This window comes from Salvelinus namaycush, chromosome 16 (genome assembly GCF_016432855.1).
Source record: "Salvelinus namaycush isolate Seneca chromosome 16, SaNama_1.0, whole genome shotgun sequence".
Taxonomy (NCBI): Eukaryota; Metazoa; Chordata; class Actinopteri; order Salmoniformes; family Salmonidae; genus Salvelinus; species Salvelinus namaycush.
This window is the reverse complement of record NC_052322.1, coordinates 17,505,631-17,528,899: the sequence shown is the minus strand read 5'-3', so window position 1 is coordinate 17,528,899 and position 23,269 is coordinate 17,505,631. Positions and strand designations below refer to the sequence as shown.

The 23,269-nt window shown below is 43.4% G+C and overlaps 1 protein-coding gene across 1 annotated transcript in view; it reads right to left on the bottom strand.

Moving 5' to 3' along the window:
- Positions 1-9,336: 9,336 nt before the first annotated feature.
- Positions 9,337-23,269, bottom strand: part of LOC120061201 (basement membrane-specific heparan sulfate proteoglycan core protein-like) — a 112,359-nt gene continuing 98,426 nt past the window's right edge. The window contains exons 73-80 of the mRNA XM_039010823.1: positions 20,385-20,507; positions 17,911-17,967; positions 16,805-16,880; positions 16,573-16,657; positions 13,780-13,850; positions 13,491-13,574; positions 12,056-12,159; positions 9,337-11,836 (exon numbers count right to left, since the gene is read on the bottom strand). Coding sequence (XP_038866751.1) covers positions 11,664-11,836; positions 12,056-12,159; positions 13,491-13,574; positions 13,780-13,850; positions 16,573-16,657; positions 16,805-16,880; positions 17,911-17,967; positions 20,385-20,507 — 773 coding nt within the window. The 3' untranslated portion in view covers positions 9,337-11,663. The remainder of the gene's footprint in view (positions 11,837-12,055; positions 12,160-13,490; positions 13,575-13,779; positions 13,851-16,572; positions 16,658-16,804; positions 16,881-17,910; positions 17,968-20,384; positions 20,508-23,269) is intronic.

Sequence of the window (23,269 nt, the reverse complement as noted above, 5' to 3'; positions counted from 1 at the left end):
AATCTCTAGTTGAGTAAAATAATTTATGTTCTGATGAGAAGATAATCCAGAAAATTACAGTAAACACCGCCACACTCAGACAGATAACCGCAATGTTCTATTCTCAGTCTCCAATATAATCGCATAGTTTACATCTCCGTGTAAAAAGGCGTCCCATGGTCTACCTCGTCAACGAGCTCAATGTATTGCAAACACTGGTGGTAAGAAGATGATCCCAATAATTGAGGTATCCTAGTAAACGATGCATCCCTCTGGTATATTCTATTGCGAACTGTCTCGGACTCCTGATTGTTTCACTGTTATCTACTACAATATATTTTACTTATAAAGTCAAAGACGAAATTAATTGCAAACCACTGGTCTCAAATATATTAGCATACCTAGGCTACACAGGACCCATTGTAAAATGAGAGGCTCTTCCTCATTTTAAAACGTGCTCAAGTCCAACATGCCTTAGCTCTGCCGACTGGGGCGTGGTTTACGGAGCGCTCTCTGAAATATGCCTTCGTATCGGCGTATTCCACCGGATCGAGTTATCTCACCATAGCGGCACTATCGTATCTGCACTATCAACACCTACACCGAAATCGCTATTTGTTGTGAATCAAGTTGCAATGGGCTATTTTAATGGGATGATTTTCCTTTGTGCCCAATCAAAAATACTGTAGCATATCATCGGCGGTAAAACAAACACTTTTACCTCCGGCTACACTGTCTCTCGCTCTTCAGATCTGTCAAAACCCCATCATATAATGTTAGTCAGTCACACATTGTCCCTACTTTACTGCTTACACTTTCGATAGCTTAGCTTTCTACTGCATCAATGGATTCCCATGAGAGATAAATAGTAACGTTGTGCTAGGAGCTGGTCTTCTTCGGTGGGATTTATTGGCGGTTGGTATCCAACGTTATGGTGCATTACCGCAACCTACTGTACTGGAGTGTGGGCCAGAGACGGATAAACTAAATCCTACCTGCCTGCCCCGTAATAATAACATTTGAGACTATATCTAATGACGTTCTACTCAATATACTCTTTAAAATAATTTTCTGTATCCCCTTCTCCCTCATACTAGATCTCAGACTCTCGTTTTCTCTGATACTGCCCACACTTAGCAATACATGCTCCACGATCAATAATCACACCTTCCTGTTGGATTCTTTCCTATCACATTTAAGGTCTACACTGCACATGAATCAGAGCAAATAACTACTCTGTCTGGCTTGACTTCCTCCACCCACTGCTTCTAAGCAGAGCACTGGGTCCATAGGTCCCCTACCCTTCCTGAACCCACTCTGATGTGGCGATACTAGCCCCCTGCTCTCCAGGAAGTAAGTTAGACTCTCCGTAATCATACGTTCCATAATCTTACATACATGTGATAAAACTATTGGCCGATAGCTTGTTGGCCTCGTTGGGTCCTTCCCTGGCTTCCGGATTGGTACCACTACGGCCTACTTCCAACTGCCTGGTAGTTTCCCCTCCTCTCACACTCTGTTGTACAACACCAATACCTTATCCAGTGCCTCATCACTAAGATGGGCCAACATAACATAGCACACCTCATCTTTCCCAGGTGAAGTTAACCCAGCCTTACCTATTGCTCTTTTCACCTCTGCCATGGTAAATGGTGCATTCAACGCATTATTTACATCCTCCCTTCCATCCAGCACTCCAGGATGCTCCCCTCTCATTCTCTCTCTTCCTCTGCCCTTCCTCTGACAAATTTGCCGAGATATGTACTTGGGGGCCTCCCGGGTGGTGCAGTGGTCTAAGGCACTGCATCGCAGTGCTAGCTGTAACACCAGAGATTCTGGGTTCCAGCCCAGGCTCTGTCGCAGCCGGTCGCGACCGGGAGGCCCATGGGGCGGTGCACAATTGGCCCAGCCTCGTCCAGGTTAGGGAGGGTTTGGGCGGCAGGGATATCCTTGTCTCATCGCGCACTAGCGACTCCTGTGGCGGGCGCAGTGCACGCTGACCAGGTTGCTAGGTGTATGGTGTTTCCTCCGACACATTGGTGCGGCTGGCTTCCGGGTTGGATGTGCATTGTGTCAAGAAGCAGTGCGGTTGTGTTTCGGAGGATGCATGGCTCACGACCTTTGTCTCTCCCGAGTACGTACGGGAGTTGCAGCGATGAGACAAGACAGTAACTACTATCAATTGGATACTTCGAAATTGGGTAAAAAAAAACTATGTACTTGGACAAACACTTTGGCCATTATCTCTGCCTTCTCATCTGTTACAGCCACATCTTTCCCACTCGTCAACACTGGAAAATCCCACTCCCTTCTGACCCCACTCATCCCCTACACTTCTCCCACTGGTGTCGCCCTTCCAATGGTGTCACAGAACCGACGCCAACATTACCTCTTTTCCTGGTGGATAGTTCTCCTCACCGGGGCCTGGGCCTGCTTATACTGAATCAGATGTTGGAAGTTATGCGTCCTTGTCAGTACTCTAAATGCCCTGTTCCTGCTCCTCACCATTTCCCCAGACTCCTCCGTCCACCATGGAACTGCTTTCCTCCTCTATGAACTCTTAGGTATAGCCTCAGTAGCTGCCCCCACTAACGCTGTTCTCACCCAGTTATTCATACTATCCACATCCCCTCTCATATCCACCCGAGCCATTTCCTGCTTTGCCCTTCCAAAAGCCCACCTTTCTACTCCATCCATTGATACCTTCTCCTCCCTCCGGCCTACTGTGCATACTATGGGGTAATGATCACTCCTTACTGTCGACTCCTCCCATACCTCCCACTCACAGATTCCTGCCATCGCACTAGATACCAGAGTGAGGTCCAAGGCAGATTCTTTCCCTGTGGCTACATCAATCCTGGTCCCTCGGCCATCATTCAGGCACACCAGATCTTTCATTTGTAGTTCACTACCACTATCACCCCTGCTCTCAACCACACCTCCACCACCACATATTCCTGTTCAATACCTTTGCCTAGCATCATGTAGGGAAGTCCTTGCTTTATGAAGGTGGCACATCCCCCCCACACATTTCTGTCCCTGCGAACCACTACATATCCCTATATGATAAATTCCACAGTCGGTTTGAGCCATGTTTCCTGCGCACAAATCACATCAGGCTTAGCTAGCATATCTACACTGAACTGCTTGAACTCCTGCCCATTAGCCAACAGGCTTCGACCATTCCACTGTAGTACTACCACCATAACTAAGATCCAGTAATACATGACTCCACCCTCGGCTGATTGAGGTAATCTCAAACCTCTTCCCATGTCAACCCTGTCATACTCAGACGTCTCCCAGCAGCTTTCACTATTAGCTGAATCCTCTCTGTTTTAGACTCTACTTTAGCTGTGCTATTGATAGCCCTTGCTATGAACGTCACCAGCTTTCTCTTATCTATGCATACCATATCGCCTACCACCTGCCCCGTAATCCCCGGTTAAGATGCTCCTAACCCTCTCTCCCTTGAACCTGTAACTCCCTGGACCTGGACCACCCTCACTGCCTCAGCATGACACCCTTCTCTCCACTCTCACTTGTTGCACCTCCACTGTCTGCTTCATAGCCTCACACCCACTATATGCCACACTATGAACACCCCCACAGCTGCAGCACTTTGGTTGTACACCATCCCCACACTTCCCATTCGCATGCTCCTCTCCACATCTTACACCTCTCTTTTTCTCTTTACAGGCTGTTGCCACATGCCCAAACCTCTGGCAGTTATAACATCTTAAAGGCTTCGGTACATAAGTCCTCACATAATAACTCATATATCCTATGGTTACTTTATTTGTCAGTACACGGTCCTTGAAGTGTAACAGGACAGACAGGCTATCTACCCTAACTCCACCCCTTGTTGCTTCCAATCTTTGAACATCCACTAGAACACCTCTCAAATTGTTGCTTATCTCTTTACTGCTGACACTCACAGGCCCTCCTGTTATCACCCCTTTAATCCACTGCTTCCCTGCTTGATCAGTCCAGCTGCTCCACACCACCGTACACTTAACTATTTGCTTCACTCTGAGAGCTTTTCCCCTCTTTGCCATGTCTTTACAGAACACCAACAAGCTCCCATCTCTTAACACTTTAGCATTGACAACTTCCCCAATCAACTCTTTTATCACAGCAGTCAACCTTATCGGACTCATCGCCCCAACTTCCCCTTCCTCCCTAAACTTCAGAATCATTTTATGCTGCTCCTCACCTCCATGCTCCCCTCGCGACTTATCTTGCCCTTCCTCTGCACTTTCTACCTCCAGCGTTGGAAAGTATGTTGCTCTTCTCAAACTTCATTTTCTGCCTCCTCTCTGCCTCCATAGACCTCTTGCTCCCCTTCAAATCTCTACTCCCTTTCTCTCCAGCTATCGTTGTCTCACCTACTCCCTCCTTTATTTGTACCACAATGCTCCATACTCGCTTCACTTTCGACCTCCATCACTATCTCCTATCATCTCTGACCTAATCACAGCACATCTGTTCCGAACTGCCGCCACACCAAGTAAAGTTAGCTTGTTTGTTTATAGCCACAGCTTTCAGCCTCTCCCTCACTTCTCTCCAAGCTCAGGGTCAGATCCTTCAAGTCGTAGGAGCTGGTTCAGACGATCGGTCAACTTATTGGCGACTACTTTTTGACACCTGCAAGCATGGCGCTTGCAACGTCAGGGTTGTGGGTTTGATTCCCACAGGGAATCAGTATGAAAAATGTCTGCACTCACTACTGTATATCGCTCTGGACAAGAGCGTCTGTCAAAAGTAAATGATGAGGCTCAAGTAGGCTGACTAGCAAATTAAAGCAGAGTGTGAGTGAATGTGTGGCATGTGAGAGGGAAGTGGGGGACATGTAGCCCATGCAACCTAGCTAGTAACCCGTAAATTAAAAAAACAAGAAAATCGTTCTGTCTGGTTTGCTTAATATAAGGAACTTGAAATTATTTATACTTTTACTTTCAATACTTAAGTATATTTTAGTGAGTACATTTACTTTTGATACTTAAGTACATTTAAATCCAAATAATTGTAGACTTTTACTCAAGTCTTATTTTACTGGGTGACTTTCACTTTTAAGGTATCTTTATTTTTACTGAAGTATGACAACTGGGTACTTTTTCCACCACTGTGTGTATGTGCACATGTATGCATGTACACATGCGCCAAAAACAAATGCACACCACATGTAGTCCTCGCACATATCATGGCTTGAACATGTGCAGTGTGAGTGTTTCTGTCATATGTAGTGTACAAAACATTAAGAACACCTTCCTAATATTGAGTTGCATTGCATTCAACCTGTGAATGGCACACACACAATCCATTCCTCAATTGTGTCAAGGCTTAAAAATCCTTCTTTAACCTGTCTTTCCCTTCATCTACACTGATTGAAGTGGATTTATTAACAAGTGACATCAGTAAGGGATCATAGCTTTCACCTGTATTCACCTGGTCAGTCTATGCCATGGAAAGAGCAGTTCTTAATGTTTTGTACACTCAGTGTATATTTCCACACTTCGAGGTTGGAATATTGTGAAAATTATGATAATGCCCTTTTAGTGTAAAAGCTGTTTGAAAAGACAGCCTGAAATGTCGACCTGTTTTGGTGGGATGGAGTTAGTTAATGGACCAATAAGAGAGTTTGAAACCTCTCTGCCAATAACAGCACATTTTCAGTTTCCCCCTCCCCACTCAGACCAATTCCAGACAGTCCTAGGAAAATATTTGCTTGAGAAAGTGCTCTTTGCTAAGAAGCTATTTATTTTTGAAAATTTTAATTGATCACAATAAGATACTTAACTGTTAGCCAGAAATGATTTGATATTGAGATAAATGGCTATATTGGACCTTTAATGCATGTCTGTGGGTGTGACTGTATCTGTACAGGTTTGCTACAAAATAGACTCTAACTTTCTTTTGAATTGTAGCTGCACATTGTGCAACAAATAGAACATTAACTGTAAGTGAATATACTCAGGTGTGAATAGAGTGGGTACAGATTAAGACACAATAGTACCAGTAAAAATATATATTGGATACTGGCCAATACTGACTATTAACATCTGAAATCAGGTCATAGGGATACAATACTCCTCAGTGTAGTTTATTATCGTGTTGGGTATCGAGTGAAGATTGACGATGTCATAAAATACTAGATGCAAAAGATATGGTACCTGCTATTACCGGTAAAGTTTCCAATCAGTCCTATGAATAAACATTATTGAAAGACACGGTCGATCAACACCAGTGACTCGGTGTATACTTAAGAGTTTTTGATTGCAGTTAAATTATATTTATTACTCACAATACGACTGCCCAGTTACTACACAGATTCCAAGGTTGATGAATGGTAAAAAGTAAAATAGTCCCAAAGAAACTTTTTATTTTGTTGTTGTCTATATGGCGTCTTCCTATTCCTATCAGGCGGCACACCTGTCCTAACTGTTGTTCCTGACGCCATCTTTACTAATATGCCACTCTACAGGCAAACCCACAATAGGCCACTAGGTGTCAAAACAATAAGGGAGTTTCAATTACCATAATGTCTATACAATTTCAATACATTTCGATTAAAATAACAAATCAATCAAATATCTTTAAATACATTTTTGTTCCACATCCAAAATGGCTCTAACACTACTATTTGACTTAATGCAAGAACTTCTATTCTGTATGAAATATTTTTACATGTTTGTCTTTGGCTTCTGTTTCATGGGAAACCTATATTTGTTGGGATAATTCCCCATCCATGCTTGCAATGTAACATTAATGTAATGCAGGTGAGCAAAGCAGAAAATAAATTAAATAAAATAGCATTTTCAAATGCTATCATTGTGACTTATTACAGTATATAAACATTTAGCCTGCCTTGTCTAATCTGATACTCATCATATACATTAAGAGATTATGCCTTTGATGATATCCATGTCAGAAACCTGATTTTGGTGTAACTTCCATGGGAAACATTGGACTTTGTCAATAGGCCTGGTAATAGAGAAATCATCCTCACTTTCTCAGGTCTCTCCTGTGTAAAGGGCTGACCAATACAGATGAAAAGCAAATAAAAAGGCAATTTAATTGTTTATAAATTTTTTATTTAACCAGGCAAGTCAGTTAAGAACAAATTCTTATTTATAATGACGGCCTACTCCGGCCAAAACCGGACGACGCTGGGCCAATTGTGCGCCACCCTATGGGACTCCCAATCACAGCCAGATGTGATACAGCCTGGATCTAAGGGTAACGATCGTATAATTTCCAGAATGTCCTAGGACTGGAGCACACGATAACTATAAGTGAATTATTAAAGAGGAATATATGGGAAATAAACAACCGCAAATACTGTATGGCTGCAACTGTCTACAGCTTCAAAATAAGTATATAACAACAATAATATGACTGAGAAAAAAATACAACTACTTAAAAAAAACGACTGGCAAAAGAACACAACTAGGTAAAACAATTATATGACTGGCAAAAGAATACAACTCACAAGATTATAAATAGCACATGAATGTTGTTTTAATAAAGAAACACTTGGGAAGGGGGAGAGTCCTTCCTTCCAACACTGGAAATGGTACAGTCAGAAACACGAGCATTATCACCCAATGGACAATAACATTGTGTAGTACACTTCCATTCACTAGAATGTTGTGACACTCTTCTTCAACATTTGCCTTTAATCTAAAAATGAAACAGACAATGTTAACCATTTCAAAAATGGTTAAATAATATCTTCAATGATGAAAGCGCCCATATTTACTTCATAAATAATCAGTACATCATTCATACCCAGGTATATTTTATGATTAAGACCACACATATAGGGCTTTCAATGTATTCATGATTTGTGATTTGTATGACAGTTTCTCATCTGTGTTTATTCTGTGTTTTGGCCACAACTCCGGCTATTAACACACTAACAGTCCCAATGAGTAATGGTACCTCATTCAAAGAGTGTAACATACAATAGCTGAGCCTGATCCTCAATTTCGTAATCTAATCTGATAGCCCATTCCAGAGCCATACTGTATATACAGTTAAAGTCAGAAGTTTACATACACCTTAGCCAAATACATTTAAACTCAGTTTTTCACAATTCCTGACATTTAATCCTAGTAAAATTTCCCTGTCTTAAGTCAGTTAGGATCACCACTTTATTTTAAGAATGTGAAATGTCAGAATAATACTAGAGAATGATTCATTTCAGCTTTTATTTCTTTCATCACATTCCCAGTGGGTAGAATACATACACTGTACATACACTCAATTAGTATTTGGTAGCATTGCCTTTAAATTGTTTTAGGGTAGCCTTCAAATGTTTTGGGTAGCCTTCGACAAGCTTCCCACAATAAATTGGGTGAATTTTGGCCCATTCCTCCTGACAGAGCTCGTGTAAATGAGTCAGGTTTGAAGGCCTCCTTGCTCGCACACGCTTTTTCAGTTCTGCCCACAAATGTTCTATATGATTGAGGTCAGGGCTTTGTGACGGCCACTCCAATACCTTGACTTTGTTGTCCTTAAGCTGTTTTGCCACAACTTTGGAAGTATGCTTGGGGTCATTGTCCATTTGGAAGACTCATTTGCGACCAAGCTTAAACTTCCTGACTGATGTCTTGAGATGTTGCTTCAATATATCCACATAAATTTTCTTCATGATGCCATCTATTTTGTGAAGTGCAAAGCACCCCCACAACATGATGCTACCACCCCCGTGCTTCACGGTTGGGATGGTGTTCTTCGGCTTGCAAGCTTCCCCCTTTTTCCTCCAAACACAAGAATGGTCATTATGGCCAAAAAGTTCTATTTTTGTTTCATCAGAGGACATTTCTCCAAAAAGTGCGATCTTTGTCCCCATGTGCAGTTGCAAACCGTAGTCTGGCTTTTTTATGGCGGTTTTGGAGCAGTGGCTTCTTCCTTGCTGAGCGGCCTTTCAGGTTATGTCGATATAGGACTCGTTTTACTGTGGATATAGATAATTTTGTAACCGCTTCCTCCAGCATCCTCACAAGGTTGATTTTTTTCTGAGGTCTTGGCTGATTTATTTAGATTTTCCTATGATGTCAAGCAAAGAGGCACTGAGTTTGAAGGTAGGCCTTGAAATACAGCCACAGGTACACCTCCAATTGACTCAAATTATGTGAATTAGCCTATCAGAAGCTTCTAAAGCCATGACATCATTTTCTGGAATTTTCCAAGCTGTTTAAAGGCACAGTCAACTCAGTGTATGTAAACTTCTGACCCACTGGAATTGTGATACAGTGAATTATAAGTGAAATAATCTATCTGTAAACAATTGTTGGAAAAATGTATTGTGTCACGCACAAAGTAGATGTCCTAACTGACTTGGCAAAACTATAGTTAGTTAACAAGAAATTTGCGGAGTGGTTGAAAAACTAGTTTTAATGACTCCAACCTAAGTGTATGTAAACTTCCGACTTCAACTGTAGATGTAGAGATACACAAAGTACACATCCATTTAGCTCTAGAACAAACCAGTTGACAACCCCTTCTCAGGCTGATGTTACTGTTGGTTACCACAGTTGTTGCACAGACACTCCACTGAGACTGTATGGACTGAGGGGTCATGGTGGGAACGCCAGTGGGGCAAGACACTCATGGAGGAAAGGTATTAAAACCAAACATGAAGGGAACAGGGGGATGTGGGGAGGCAATACACAATAACCCAAGAAAATTATGCCAAGCTTTTCTGATTGCTCTACAACAGCAGAATCAAGCCTGAAATGAAGATAAAACATTTTAAAAGAAAGAAACAAATATAAATAAAAATGAAGCAACTTTAAGTTAACTGATGGTGCTCATTTTCAGAATATTAATCAACATAATCTTAAGATTACAAAAAGTGAAAAGTTTGTGAACCTCGTGATGTGAATTTTGATGCCATATTTGTCATGAGGTAAACCAGTGTGGGCGAGCATGCTCATTGGAGCTACATAGGTCACAGCTAGCGAGCACCCCACCAGGGAGGTTTCAACTGCTTTCTCCTAAAGTAATCTACTCTGACTGCTGTGTGTCTGTTAGTCTCCCTCCAATATGTCTACCCCAATAAAAATTATTTTGGCATGAATGTGCTTCCATACAGTGTTAGGTACAACAGCTAAAAAAATGATGCAGCTGTTAAGAGTTCAATATCAGACTTGTTAGTTCTATAAGACCGTAACTAAGGCTAGTTGCTACTGAACCTGAAACTGACTGAGGAACATCTTGAGGCAGTTCTGCGGTGACCCTCCTGAGGATTTAGATGGCGAGACTCACATTTAGTACACACACATACAGTAACAGTACACAGTTCACACACGCTTTCAGTACACATATACAGTTCATACACAAACATCTTATAGGGGTTTAAAGAGAGGGTGGGGGTTGAGAGGCAACACATACTGAACTTTTAAGTACACATGTAGCCACTCACACACACCCAGACTAAACTGATATTTTACCTGACTGGCAGATAGTTGCCACATGACTGACTGCAGAAGTAAAATGACAAAATGTCTTAGAATTCTCAGAACCACTCATAATAAAAAAACGTCAAAATACAAATCGCCATTCATTCTTTAAAACACCTTGATGTCTTTTGAGATCTACTCAATCAAATAGGACGTTGGAGGAGACACTTAAACGATGAAGATTTCAGCTAATACTAAAATAAACCTCAGATCTCATGCATATCTGGAGAACAACACAACCTCCCCAACCTCAGGAGAGGTGAAAGAAAATAGGCACGTGTAGCATGTGTTTTCCACTGATATTCTTTCAAATGTAGAAATGATGAAACAGATGTACTACATTATTATAAGGAGACAGACAAATAACCACTAGTGGGCTGTATTTCCATGTCTAAATTAATAGCACCAAGTAAAAAAAAAAAAAAAAGGTTTTACAGACACAAAAAAAGGCAACCATGCTAGGTGTGGGAAGGCAAGTGATTTCAGAAACAGATCAGAAACGATTTGGCAGAATAGAAAAGCACCAGTACTGTCTGTTTTTAAATCCTGTCTTCCCTGAGATGTGTCTTGATGCTGCTTTGTGCCGTGACCTCCGTGACCCCTTTCCCAATAGTGTAACAAGTCTGTAAGCATGCTCACCGCTAAATTTCCCCTACAGAAGTGAAGAAAGAAGGCTTTAATGTCTGCAAGTATTAACAAAACTAGGCCCTATAAAAAAGCCCTGGACACACAGTATTAGAACCCAAAATCAACTCTAGGACAAAGAGCAGTTATGGTTAGTTCGCATGTTGCCCCCACAAATATATAATATATATTTATATGTATATAAATAAAAATTCAGTGCTGTAAAAACATCTCCAACTCCATAGGATCTGATCCCTTGTAGAAGGCCTATGGCATTTTACTCTTTCTCATGACTAAAAGCTACTGCTGGGAGTATGAAAACTGTACTGGATCTCCTGTGTCCTTCATTGAGAATACAACACTAAGGAAGTGAAGACTTGTTAGTATTTGTTCACTTTTTTTTGGTTCAATGCACAGAGAGCAAAATATAATTTTGTTGTGTAGCTTTGTTTTGGGTAGCAGCAAAGCACCATGTTTTTTTTCAAACTGACTGTATGTATGTATGTGGGTAAATCTCTCTGTGAGTCTGATTGTATCTTGTCTCCATAGTCTCTGGGTGTGTGTGTGTGTGTGTGGGTGGGGGCTGCTATAGGTCTATGAGGAGCAACGCCCAACGTTGATGCCATTCTCTGCGGCGGCCTGCAGCTCGATGGGTCTGGCTGGCTGATCTCCCGGCCGGGCGTTCATCAGAGACAGGTTCCTCACACAGCCTGTGAGCCCCGAGGAGAACTTCCCTCCCGTCATCGCAGATATATCTGGGGCTCCCCCTGTAACAGACACATGAGCACACACACACACACAGCCTCAGTGCATGTCCTTAGAGAAGACATAATATCACCTCTTTTAGTCAGTCATTTCCCTATAGATTTTGGACACTGTACTTTTGTTCACATTCCCAACAGGATATTTAAGGTACTGTATTTCTCTACTCTTTGGAGACTTTGAAATATAATACTTGAGATTTTACCAACAGGAGGGAGACGTACCCAGGTATACGTTGCCTTTGGTGTTCACCATGATGCTTTTGCCTTGTGATTGTCCTCGTTGAATGGCTGCTCCGTCTATCTGAATATATCCCTGTTTACCAGTTCTGATCACACACACAGAAGAAAACTTCCCTTACTCGTATGATCAAAACACTTTGTCACAAAGCACATTGAGAAAATACACCCCTACCAAAAATCTATTAAAAATAGATCCATCAATGACATTAGAAATACATTTTTAAAGACACTGTGGAACAAGAGGTGAAAAATGAAAGGTAAAAAAAAGACATATTTGCAGGCAAAAATACTTGATTTTGCTGAAGCAATTCAGATTTTGCATGGCAACATTTGTCATGAAAATGTGCTGACGAGGGAAAACGTTTGTTGACGTCTGGCTTGATTGAACCATATTATGCGGTAAATGTGTGGTGATTGGTTGAAATTGTGAGTGTAACAGTATAACTTTAGTACGTCCCCTCGCCCCGACCTCGGGCGCGAACCAGGGACACTCTGCACACATCAACAACGGTCGCCCACGAAGCATCGTTACCCATCGCTCCAGAACAACGGTCGCCCACGAAGCATCGTTACCCATCGCTCCACAAAGGCCGCGGCCCTTGCAGAGCAAGGGGCAACTCTACTTCTAGGTTTCAGAGCAAGTGACGTAACTGATTGAAACGCTATTAGCGCGTACCCGCTAACTAGCTAGCCATTTCACATCTGTTACACTCACCCCCCTTTCAACCTCCTCCTTTTCCGCAGCAACCAGTGATCCGGGTCAACAGCATCAATGTAACAGTATAACTTTATACCGTCCCCTCGCCCCGACACGGGCGCGAACCAGGGACCTTCTGCACACATCAACAACGGTCGCCCACGAAGCATCGTTACCCATCGCTCCACAAAGGCCGTGGCCCTTGCAGAGCAAGGGGCAACTCTACTTCTAGGTTTCAGAGCAAGTGACGTAACTGATTGAAACGCTATTAGCGCGTACCCGCTAACTAGCGGCCCCGTGTGGCTCAGTTGGTAGAGCATGGCGCTTGCAACGCCAGGGTTGTGGGTTCGTTTCCCACGGGGGGCCAGTACAAAAAAAAAAGTATGAATGTATGTACTTGTAAGTCGCTCTGGATAAGAGCGTCTGCTAAATGACTTAAATGTAAATGTAAATGTAGCTAGCCATTTCACATCCGTTACACGAGCCCTCTTTTTTTCTACTGTGGGGATTGCTCAGATTAATTTGACAATATTGCGATGATTTCACTGTTTTAAGCGGAAATAGTGCGGTGATTGGTGAAATATGCAAGCAATCGTATAATATTCAGAGAATTGTTGATTTATCCCAAAATATTGCGATCGCAGAATGGCGGAATCCCGGAGGTACTGATAATAGGAGGTGTAACAGAACATGAGTAGAAGGTCACGTATGGTACATTACCTCACAGCAGTGACCTTGTGCCATCTGCCATCATTGATGGGCTCTCTGGACTGTATCTGAGACTCTCCACTGCCCAGCTGGTAGCTGTGGACAGACAGGGAACATGCAACAGTAGCATTACTACTACAGTAGGACTACATACAGGAGACTGAGAAGCTATGTGCTTATTTAGGACTGGTGCCAACAACACTTTACCAATCAGTTATATACGAACCGTAAGCATGGCATATTCCTTAGGAAACCACAATAATCAAAAAGAAAAACAGTCATGACAATGATGCTTTCTTACCTGAAAACTAAGTGTCCATTTTGCAGACCAAGACTTATAAAGTCCTTGCCCTTGCCTTGATCTCCAAGTTCCTGGAAATAAAGTTGTTTAGGTGACACATTAAAGGGAAGTTATGACAGTATAATGATATATTAAAACCATAATGATTTTTTTTTTATTTACTGAGTCAACAGATTCTCTGTTATTAAGACTTGTGGAGTTGCCTGTATTGTATAAGATACATACAAATACACTGCTCAAAAAAATAAAGGGAACACTAAAATAACACATCCTAGATCTGAATGAATGAAATATTCCTATTAAATACTTTTTTCTTTACATAGTTGAATGTGCTGACAACAAAATCACACATCAAATTTATCAACCCATGGAGGTCTGGATTTGGAGTCACACTCAAAATTAAAGTGGAAAACCACACTACAGGCTGATCCAACTTTGATGTAATGTCCTTAAAACAAGTCAAAATGAGGCTCAGTAGTGTGTGTGGCCTCCACGTGCCTGTATGACCTCCCTACAACGCCTGGGCATGCTCCTGATGAGGTGGCGGATGGTCTCCTGAGGGATCTCCTCCCAGACCTGGACTAAAGCATCCGCCAACTCCTGGACAGTCTGTGGTGCAACGTGGCGTTGGTGGATGGAGCGAGACATGATGTCCCCGATGTGCTCAATTGGATTCAGGTCTGGGGAACGGGCGGGCCAGTCCATAGCATCAATGCCCTCCTCTTGCAGGAACTGCTGACACACTCCAGCCACATGAGGTCTAGCATTGTCTTGCATTAGGAGGAACCCAGGGCCAACCGCACCAGCATATGGTCTCACAAGGGGTCTGAGGATCTCATCTCGGTACATAATGGCAGTCAGGCTACCTCTGGCGAGCACATGGAGGGCTGTGCGGCCCCCCAAAAAAATGCCACCCCACACCATGACTGACCCACCGCCAAACCGGTCATGCTGGAGGATGTTGCAGGCAGCAGAACGTTCTCCACGGCGTCTCCAGACTCTGTCACGTCTGTCACATGTGCTCATGTGCTCAGTGTGAACCTGCTTTCATCTGTGAAGAGCACAGGGCGCCAGTGGCAAATTTGCCAATCTTGGTGTTCTCTGGCAAATGCCAAACGTCCTGCACGGTGTTGGGCTGTAAGCACAACCCCCACCTGTGGTCGTCGGGCCCTCATACCACCCTCATGGAGTCTGTTTCTGACCGTTTGAGCAGACACATGCACATTTGTGGCCTGCTGGAGGTCATTTTGCAGGGCTCTGGCAGTGCTCCTCCTTGCACAAAGGCGGAGGTAGCGGTCCTGCTGCTGGGTTGTTGCCCTCCTACGGCCTCCTCCACGTCTCCTGATGTACTGGCCTGTCTCCTGGTAGCGCCTCCATGCTCTGGACACTACGCTGACAGACACAGAAAACCTTCTTGCCACAGCTTGCATTGATGTGCCATCCTGGATGAGCTGCACTACCTGAATCACTTGTGTGGGTTGTAGACTCCGTCTCATGCTACCACTAGAGTGAAAGCACCGCCAGCATTCAAAAGTGACCAAAACATCAGCCAGGAAGCATAGGAACTGAGAAGTGGTCTGTGGTCACCACCTGCAGAACCACTCCTTTATTGGGGGTGTCTTGCTAATTGCCTATAATTTCCACCTGTTGTCTATTCCATTTGCACAACAGCATGTGAAATTTATTGTCAATCAGTGTTGCTTCCTAAGTGGACAGTTTGATTTCACAGAAGTGCGATTGACTTGGAGTTACATTGTGTTGTTTAAGTGTTCCCTTTATTTTTTTGAGCAGTGTATATTTTTTATACCCATTCAAACTTTGATCACAAACCTGAATCAAGCTCCTTTTGGTAGTACAGTACAAACTAAGTTACATGCAACATAACAATATGCATTGAAGCTGCCACAGCCATGGTGCATATGATAGTACATTGTTAAAGATTGATTGAATTGATAACTAAAAGTAGTAGGCTGCTCCAGCCAGAGACAAGAGCCAAGTAGCCTTATCCAGATTGTTGTACATTTCAAAACATGTAGTCCATAGTAGTGTAAGACTGTCAAATTCTCTCACAATCTGTATACATGAAGTACATCACAGGAGGCTGCTGAGTGGGAGGACGGCTCATAATAATGGCTGGAATTAAGTGAATGATCTCAAACACACGGAAACCTTGTGTTTGATTATCATGCCATTTATTCCATTCCAGACATTACTTTGAGCCCGTCCTCCCCAATTAAGGTGCCACCAACCTCCTGTGAAGTACATATCCTGAAATATACCATATTTACCAGGTGTTTTGGTGAGGTGGATACCTTTTTACTAGCATGCATCTTGCGGAAATGGCTAGTGCCATTAAAGGGCTCCTGGGGAAGATGGGAGTGGGGTCGGGTGAGAGAGGCCAAGCGTCAACCAGGCGACATGCAGTGCAGCCAAACAAAACAGTGCTGTCAAACCATGCCTGGACCTGGAACTGTGACATGGCTCGCTCAGAGCCAACATGCCAAACCGACAGCCAGTCTGTAAGTTGCATCAATCTCAATGAAATGAGTAAGGAGTGAGCAGTGAGAGCCAACATTATTAATAACCAAACCGAAAAGAGCAGTTGAATGTCAGCGAACCTATTTGAGTCTTAGAAAAGCTATATATACACATCCAATGCATTATCATTAATGTGAGTGTAAAAGGTTGGTCATTTTGTGAAGGTGGGTTATTGGTAAATATGTGATTAGATAGTAAGGATGATAAGGAGTGCTGCGTAGTGGGGTGGGGTACGGTGGCAAGGTTAGGACATACCACTCCCTGCCACAGGATCAGGCCCTCTTTGGAGGAGGTGTTGACCTTGAGCTCCATCTCGATGGTCTCTGGAGCGTCAGGGCCACTGCAACACACACACACACACAGAGCGAGATTTTAAACTACAAAGACCACGTCAATGCCTCACTACAATAGTGACAATTTTAGAGAAGGAAACTGATACAGCTTAAATAAAGTTGCTTCCTTCCCCACTTGGGAAACTCTGTCTCACCTTCTGGGGAAGATAGTCTTGGGAAGAGCAAGGTAACCGTTGTCATAGAATTGAGCTGCATACTCAATGGGGGCATCTATAAAAACAGAGTTGAAAACACAACATAGGTGGCAGCAGGCTGAATAGAACCATCCAACTGACTCAGTTAGAAACTACAGTAGTTACACAAGAGTGAAGAAAGACATGGAAAGAGGGGAAAAGACAAAGAGCATCTTCTTATTGTTTGACTTTAGGAACAATATCTGAAATAGCTCTATTTTGACATGTATTCCTTGCAGTACTGTATTTTAGACCAATGTTGCAGATTGAAGATTCTGTATTGACAGACACACTGTACAAAACTCCAGTCAGATGACATTCTCCATAGTACATGTCATTCCTTACACACACACACACACGAGTCAAAAGATACAGGCATCTCAGTGCAGTGGGGACCAAGACGATGGAATACTCCATGTTATCATCTTCAGGCGTTTCAACACACCCCTCAATACTTTCATCCAAATAAGTGGTTAGTAACTGACAACAAACATCCTTGTTCCAATATGTAGAAAATGCATTTCACAGTCTGTTTCCACCGACAGCAGTAGTGGAGTTGTTTCTGTTGTTTTGGACAGGCAGTTCAGAAGACGGAACAGAGGTTCGTGTTGCAGTGAGTGGTTGGTTATTATGTCATAGACTCGACAGGACGCGTGTTTAGGAGAGGAAAAAAGGGGAATTCTACATTTAAAACCTATAAAGGTATCTCAAACAAGACAAAGAAAAAGTGTCACTGGGCCAAAAGCTGCTGAGACACAACTGCAAGATGACGTAATATCCATCTGCATGCTACAGTACACTTAACCTTTAACATGGAATTCCCCTCTCCCAACATGTCACAGATAGGACCCCCAGCCACCAGTTGAGTACAGTACAGACATGTGTAGTGTTGGTTTGGTAGTACAGTACACGTGTTGTGTAAGTGACTTGTTTCTCTGATTTGCTGAGTGTGTTAGGCTGGCGGCGGGGGCCCACTGGGGCTCTTGAGGGCCCTCAGGTTGGTCGGTGGGGCCCCTGACGGTTAGTCACGGTTATGTCAGGCAGAACTGAAGGGAGGGATACTGTACCATTCCCCCCGCTACCCTCCAAATTCCACAGGGCCTCGGCGAAGCTGGAGACCTGGCCTGTGTGTGTGGGATATAACCATGAGAGGCCTGGGGTAAGACACATGTGGCTCAGACACCCAACACTTCAGAGCTCGGCTGGATCCTATAGACTAACTGTCTGATGTTATGGTATGGAGGTTCGAGTGTGGAGAATCATCTTCATATGGGACCATTCCTTAGACGAGGGGTCTGGTTGAGGTCTAGCTAATGCAACGTCCTATGGGACAGAGATAGTTACCAGTAGACATACAGTGCCTTGCAAAAGTATTCATCCCCCTTGGTGTTTCCTATTCTGTTGCATTACAACCTGTAATTTAAATAGATTTTTATTTGGATTTCATATAATGGACATACGCAAAACACTCCAAATTGGTGAAGTGAAAAAAATAACTTGTTTCCAAAATGTCTAAAGAATAAAAAACGGAAAAGAGGTGTGCATTCACCCCTTTTGCTATGAAGCCCCTAAATAAGATCTGGTGCAACCAATTACCTTCAGAAGTCACGTAATTAGTTAAATAAAGTCCACCTATGTGCAGTCTAATTGTCACATGATCTCAGTATATATACACACACACACACACACACACACACACACACACACACACACACACACACACACACACCTGTTCTGAAAGGCCCCAGAGCCTGCAACACCACTAAGCAAGGGGCACCACCAAGAAAGCGGCACCATGAAAACCAAGGAGCTCTCCAAATAGGTCAGGAACAAAGTTGGAGTACAGAGCAGGGTTAGGTTATATTAAAAAAAAATCTGAAACTTTGAACATCCCACGGAGCACCATTAAATCCATTATTTAAAAATTGAAAGAATATGGCACCACAACAAAACTGCCAAGAGAGGGCCGCCCACCAAAACACAGACCAGGCAAGGAGGGCATTAATCAGAGAGGCAACAAAGAGACCAAAGATAACCCTGAAGGAGCTGCAAAGCTCCACAGCGGAGATTGGAGTATCTGTCCACTTTAAGCCGTACACTCCACAGAGCTGGGCTTTACGGAAGAGCGGCCAGAAAAAAAACATTGCTTAAAGAAAAAAATCATCAAACACATTTAGTGTTCACCAAAAGGCATGTGGGAGAATCCCCAAACATATGGAAGAAGGTATTCTGGTCAGATGAGACAAAAATTTAGCTTTTTGGCCATCAAGGAAAACGCTATGTCTGGCGCAAACCCAACACCTCTCATCACCTTGAGAACACCATCCCCACAGTGAAGCATGGTGGTGGCAGCATCATGCTGTGGGGATGTTTTTCCATCGGCAGGGACTGGGAAACTGGTCAGAATTGAAGGAATGATGGATGTCGCTAAATACAGGGAAATTCTTGAGGGAAACCTGTTTCAGTCTTCCAGAGATTTGAGACTGGGACGGAGGTTCATCTTCCAGCAGGACAATGACCCTAAGTATACTGCTAATGCAACACTCAAGTGGTTTAAGGGGAAACATTTAAATGCCTTGGAATGGCCTAGTCAAAGCCCAGACTTCAATCCAATTGAGAATCTGTGGTATGACTTAAAGATTGCTGTACACCAGCAAAACCCATTAAACTTGAAGGAGCTAGAGTAGTTTTGCCTTGAAGAATGGGAAAAAATCCCAGTGGCTAGATGTAGAGACATACCCCAAGCGAGGTGCAGCTGTAATTGCTGCAAAAGGTGGCTCTACAAAGTATTCACCTTGGGGGGAGGGGTTATCCGTTTTGCATCATTTTGCATCTTCAAAGTGGTAGGCATGTTGTGTAAATCAAATAATACAAATCCCCCCCCCCCCCCAAACAATGTATTTTAATTCCAGGTTGTAAGGCAACAAAATGCCAAGGGTGGTGAATACTTTCACAAGCCACTGTAACAATCTCGCTCAACATGATAAGGGTGTATTCTAAAGCTAACATGTGGTGCTGTGAAGAGATTTGATGGTATCTCCAGAGATTTCTTTATCTCCTAGCTAATAAAGACACAGCACTGCAAACAAAATCATCATTCACAATTATACCATTCATCAGCTTTTATGGTAAAAGGGCAATTCTTGGAATTAATTGGTAGAAAACTAAAATACAATATATTAAAGTGTTTTAATAAGGTTGATAATAATTCATTATCCAGATACTTTATCCAGAATTATTCCATTTGTTCTGCTGGTCTCACTCATTCTCTATGATAACAAAGTTACATCTCAAAGGACTAAAAGATCATATAATAGATGTCATTTAGCAGACGCTTTTATCCAAAGCGACTTACAGTCATGCGTACATTTTTTATGTATGGGTGGTCCTGGGAATTGAACCCACTATGCTGACGTTGCCACTGCCAGCGCCATACTCTACCAACTGAGCTTCAAAGACCAAGACCCCTACAGAGGACCAAGATATAGTGGAATGGTTGTGTTGTGTCCAGTGTATAGGAAAATAAGAGAGCAGTACGTACTCTGTCCACAGATGGGGCCATTGAAGCCTAAGGGACACACACAGTGGCCATTCACACAGCTGCCTCCATTCTGGCACTGGTCACTGCTCTGGCAGGTATCCCTCACCACCTCACAGCGCTCACCTGGAGAGGACACAGGGTCAGGGGTTAGAAGGGTCAAAGTGGCATCAGGAGGACAGATACACCTTATTTGCTAAATAGTTAACCAATAGCTTCCCGGACTGACCCATCTTTGCACAAACTCATCACATACGCTGCTGCTACTCTTTATTATATATCCTGTTGCCTAGTCACTTTATCCCTACCTATATGTACAGTACCAGTCAAAAGTTTGGACACCTACTCATTACAGGGTTTCTTTATTTTTACTATTTTCTACATTGTAGAAGAGTGAAGATTTAAAACTAAACTCAGCAAAAAAAGAAACGTCCCCTTTTCAGGACCCCGTCTTTCAAAGATAATTCGTAAAAATCCAAATAACTTCACAGATCTTCATTGTAAAGGGTTTAAACACTGTTTCCCATGCTTTTTCAATGAACCATAAACAATTAATGAACATGCACCTGTGGAACGGCTGTTAAGACACTAACAGCTTACAGACGATAGGCAATTAAGGTCACAGTTATGAAAACTTAGGACACTAAAGAGCCTGTTCTACTGACTCTGAAAAACACCAAAAGAAAGGGTCCCTGCTCATCTGCGTGAACGTGCCTTAGGCATGCTGCAAGGAGGCATGAGAACTGCAGATGTAGCCAGGGCAATAAATTGCAATGTCCGTACTGTGAGACGCCTAAGACAGCGCTACAGGGAGACAGAACGGACAGCTGATCATCCTCGCAGTGGCAGACCACGTGTAACATCACCTGCACAGGATCGGTACATCCGAACATCACACCTGCGGGACAGGTACAGGATGGCAACAACAACTGCCCGAGTTACACCAGGAACGCACAATCCCTCCATCAGTGCTCCGACTGTCCGCAATAGGCTGAGAGAGGCTGGACTGAGGGCTTGTAGGCCTGTTGTAAGGCAGGTCCTCACCAGACATCACCAGCAACAACATCGCCTATGGGCACAAATCCACCGTCGCTGGACCAGACAGGACTGGCAAAAAGTGCTCTTCAATGACGAGTCGTGGTTTTGTCTCACCAGGGGTGATGGTCAGATACGCGTTTATCATAGAAGGAATGAGCATTACACCGAGGCCTGTACTCTGGAGCGGGATTGATTTGTAGATGAAGGGTCTGTCATGGTCTGGGGCGGTGTGTCACAGCATCATCGGACTGAGCTTGTCGTCATTGCAGGCAATGTCAACGCTGTGCCTTACAGGGAAGACATCCTCCTCCCTCATGTGGTACCCTTCCTGCAGGCTCATCCTGACATGACCCTCCAGCATGACAATGCCACCGGCCATACTGCTCATTCTGTGTGTGATTTCCTGCAAGACAGGAATGTCAGTGTTCTGCCATGGCCAGCGAAGAGTCCGGTTCTCAATCCCATTGAGCATGCATGGGACCTGTTGGATCAGAGGGTGAAGGCTAGGGCCATTCAACCCCGAGAAATGTCCGGGAACTTGCAGGTGCCTTGGTGGAAGAGTGGGGTAACATCTCACAGCAAGAACTGGCAAATCTGGTGCAGTCCATGAGGAGGAGATGCACTGAAGTACTTAATGCAACTGGTGGCCACATCAGATACTGACTGTTACTTTTGATTTTGACCCCCCCTTTGTTCAGGGACACATTATTCCATTTCTATTAGTCACATGTCTGTGGAACTTGTTCAGTTTATGTCAGTTGTTGAATCTTATGTTCATACAAATATTTACACATGTTAAGTTTGCTGAAAATATAAGCAGTTGACAGTGAGAGGACGTTTCTTTTTTTGCTGAGTTTATGAAATAGCACATATGGAATCATGTAGTAACCACAAAAGTGTTAAACAAATAAAAATATATATTATATTTGAGATTCTTCAAAGTAGACACCCTTTTCCTTGATTTGACTGGTACTGTATATACAAAAGTATGTGGACACCCCTTGAAATTAGTGGAGATTTATTTTGCTGACAGGTGTATTAAATCGAACACACAGACATGCAATCTCCATAGACAAACATTGGCAGTAGAATAGCCCGTACTGAAAAGCTCAGTGACTTTCAATTTGGCACTGTCATAGGATGCCACCTTTCCAAGTCATTCTGTCAAATTTCTGCCCTGCTGGAGCTACCCGGTCAACTGTAAGTGCTGTTATCGTCAAGCGGAAACATCTAGGAGCAACATCGGCTCAGCCGCGAAGTGGTAGAACACACAAGCTCACAGAAGGGGAATGCTGAGTGCTGAAGAGTGTAAAAATCACCTTTCCTCGTGGCAACATTCACTGCCGAGTTCCAAACTGCCTCTGGAAGCAACGTCAGCACACAAACTGTTCGCCGGGAGCTTCTTGAATTGGGGTTCCATGGTCGAGCAGCCACACACAAGCCTAAGATCACCATGTACAATGCCAAGCTTTGGCTGGAGTGGTGTAAAGCTCACTAACATTGGACTCTGGAGCAGTGGAAACGCGTTCCCTGGAGTGCTGAATCACGTTTCACCATCTGGCAATTCGATGGACAATCTGAGTTTGGCGGATGCCAGGAGAATGCTACCTGCCCCAATGCATAGTGCCAACTGTAAAGTTTGGTGGAGGAGGTATAATGGCCTGGGGCTGGCTGTTTTTCATGGTTCAAGCTAGGCCCCTTAGTTCCAGTGAAGGGAAATCTTAACGCAACAGCATACAGACATTCTAGACAATTCCAACTTTGTGGCAACAGTTTGGGGAAGGCCATTTCCTGTTTCAGCATGACAATGCCCCTGTGCACAAAGCGAGGTCCATACAGAAATGATTTGT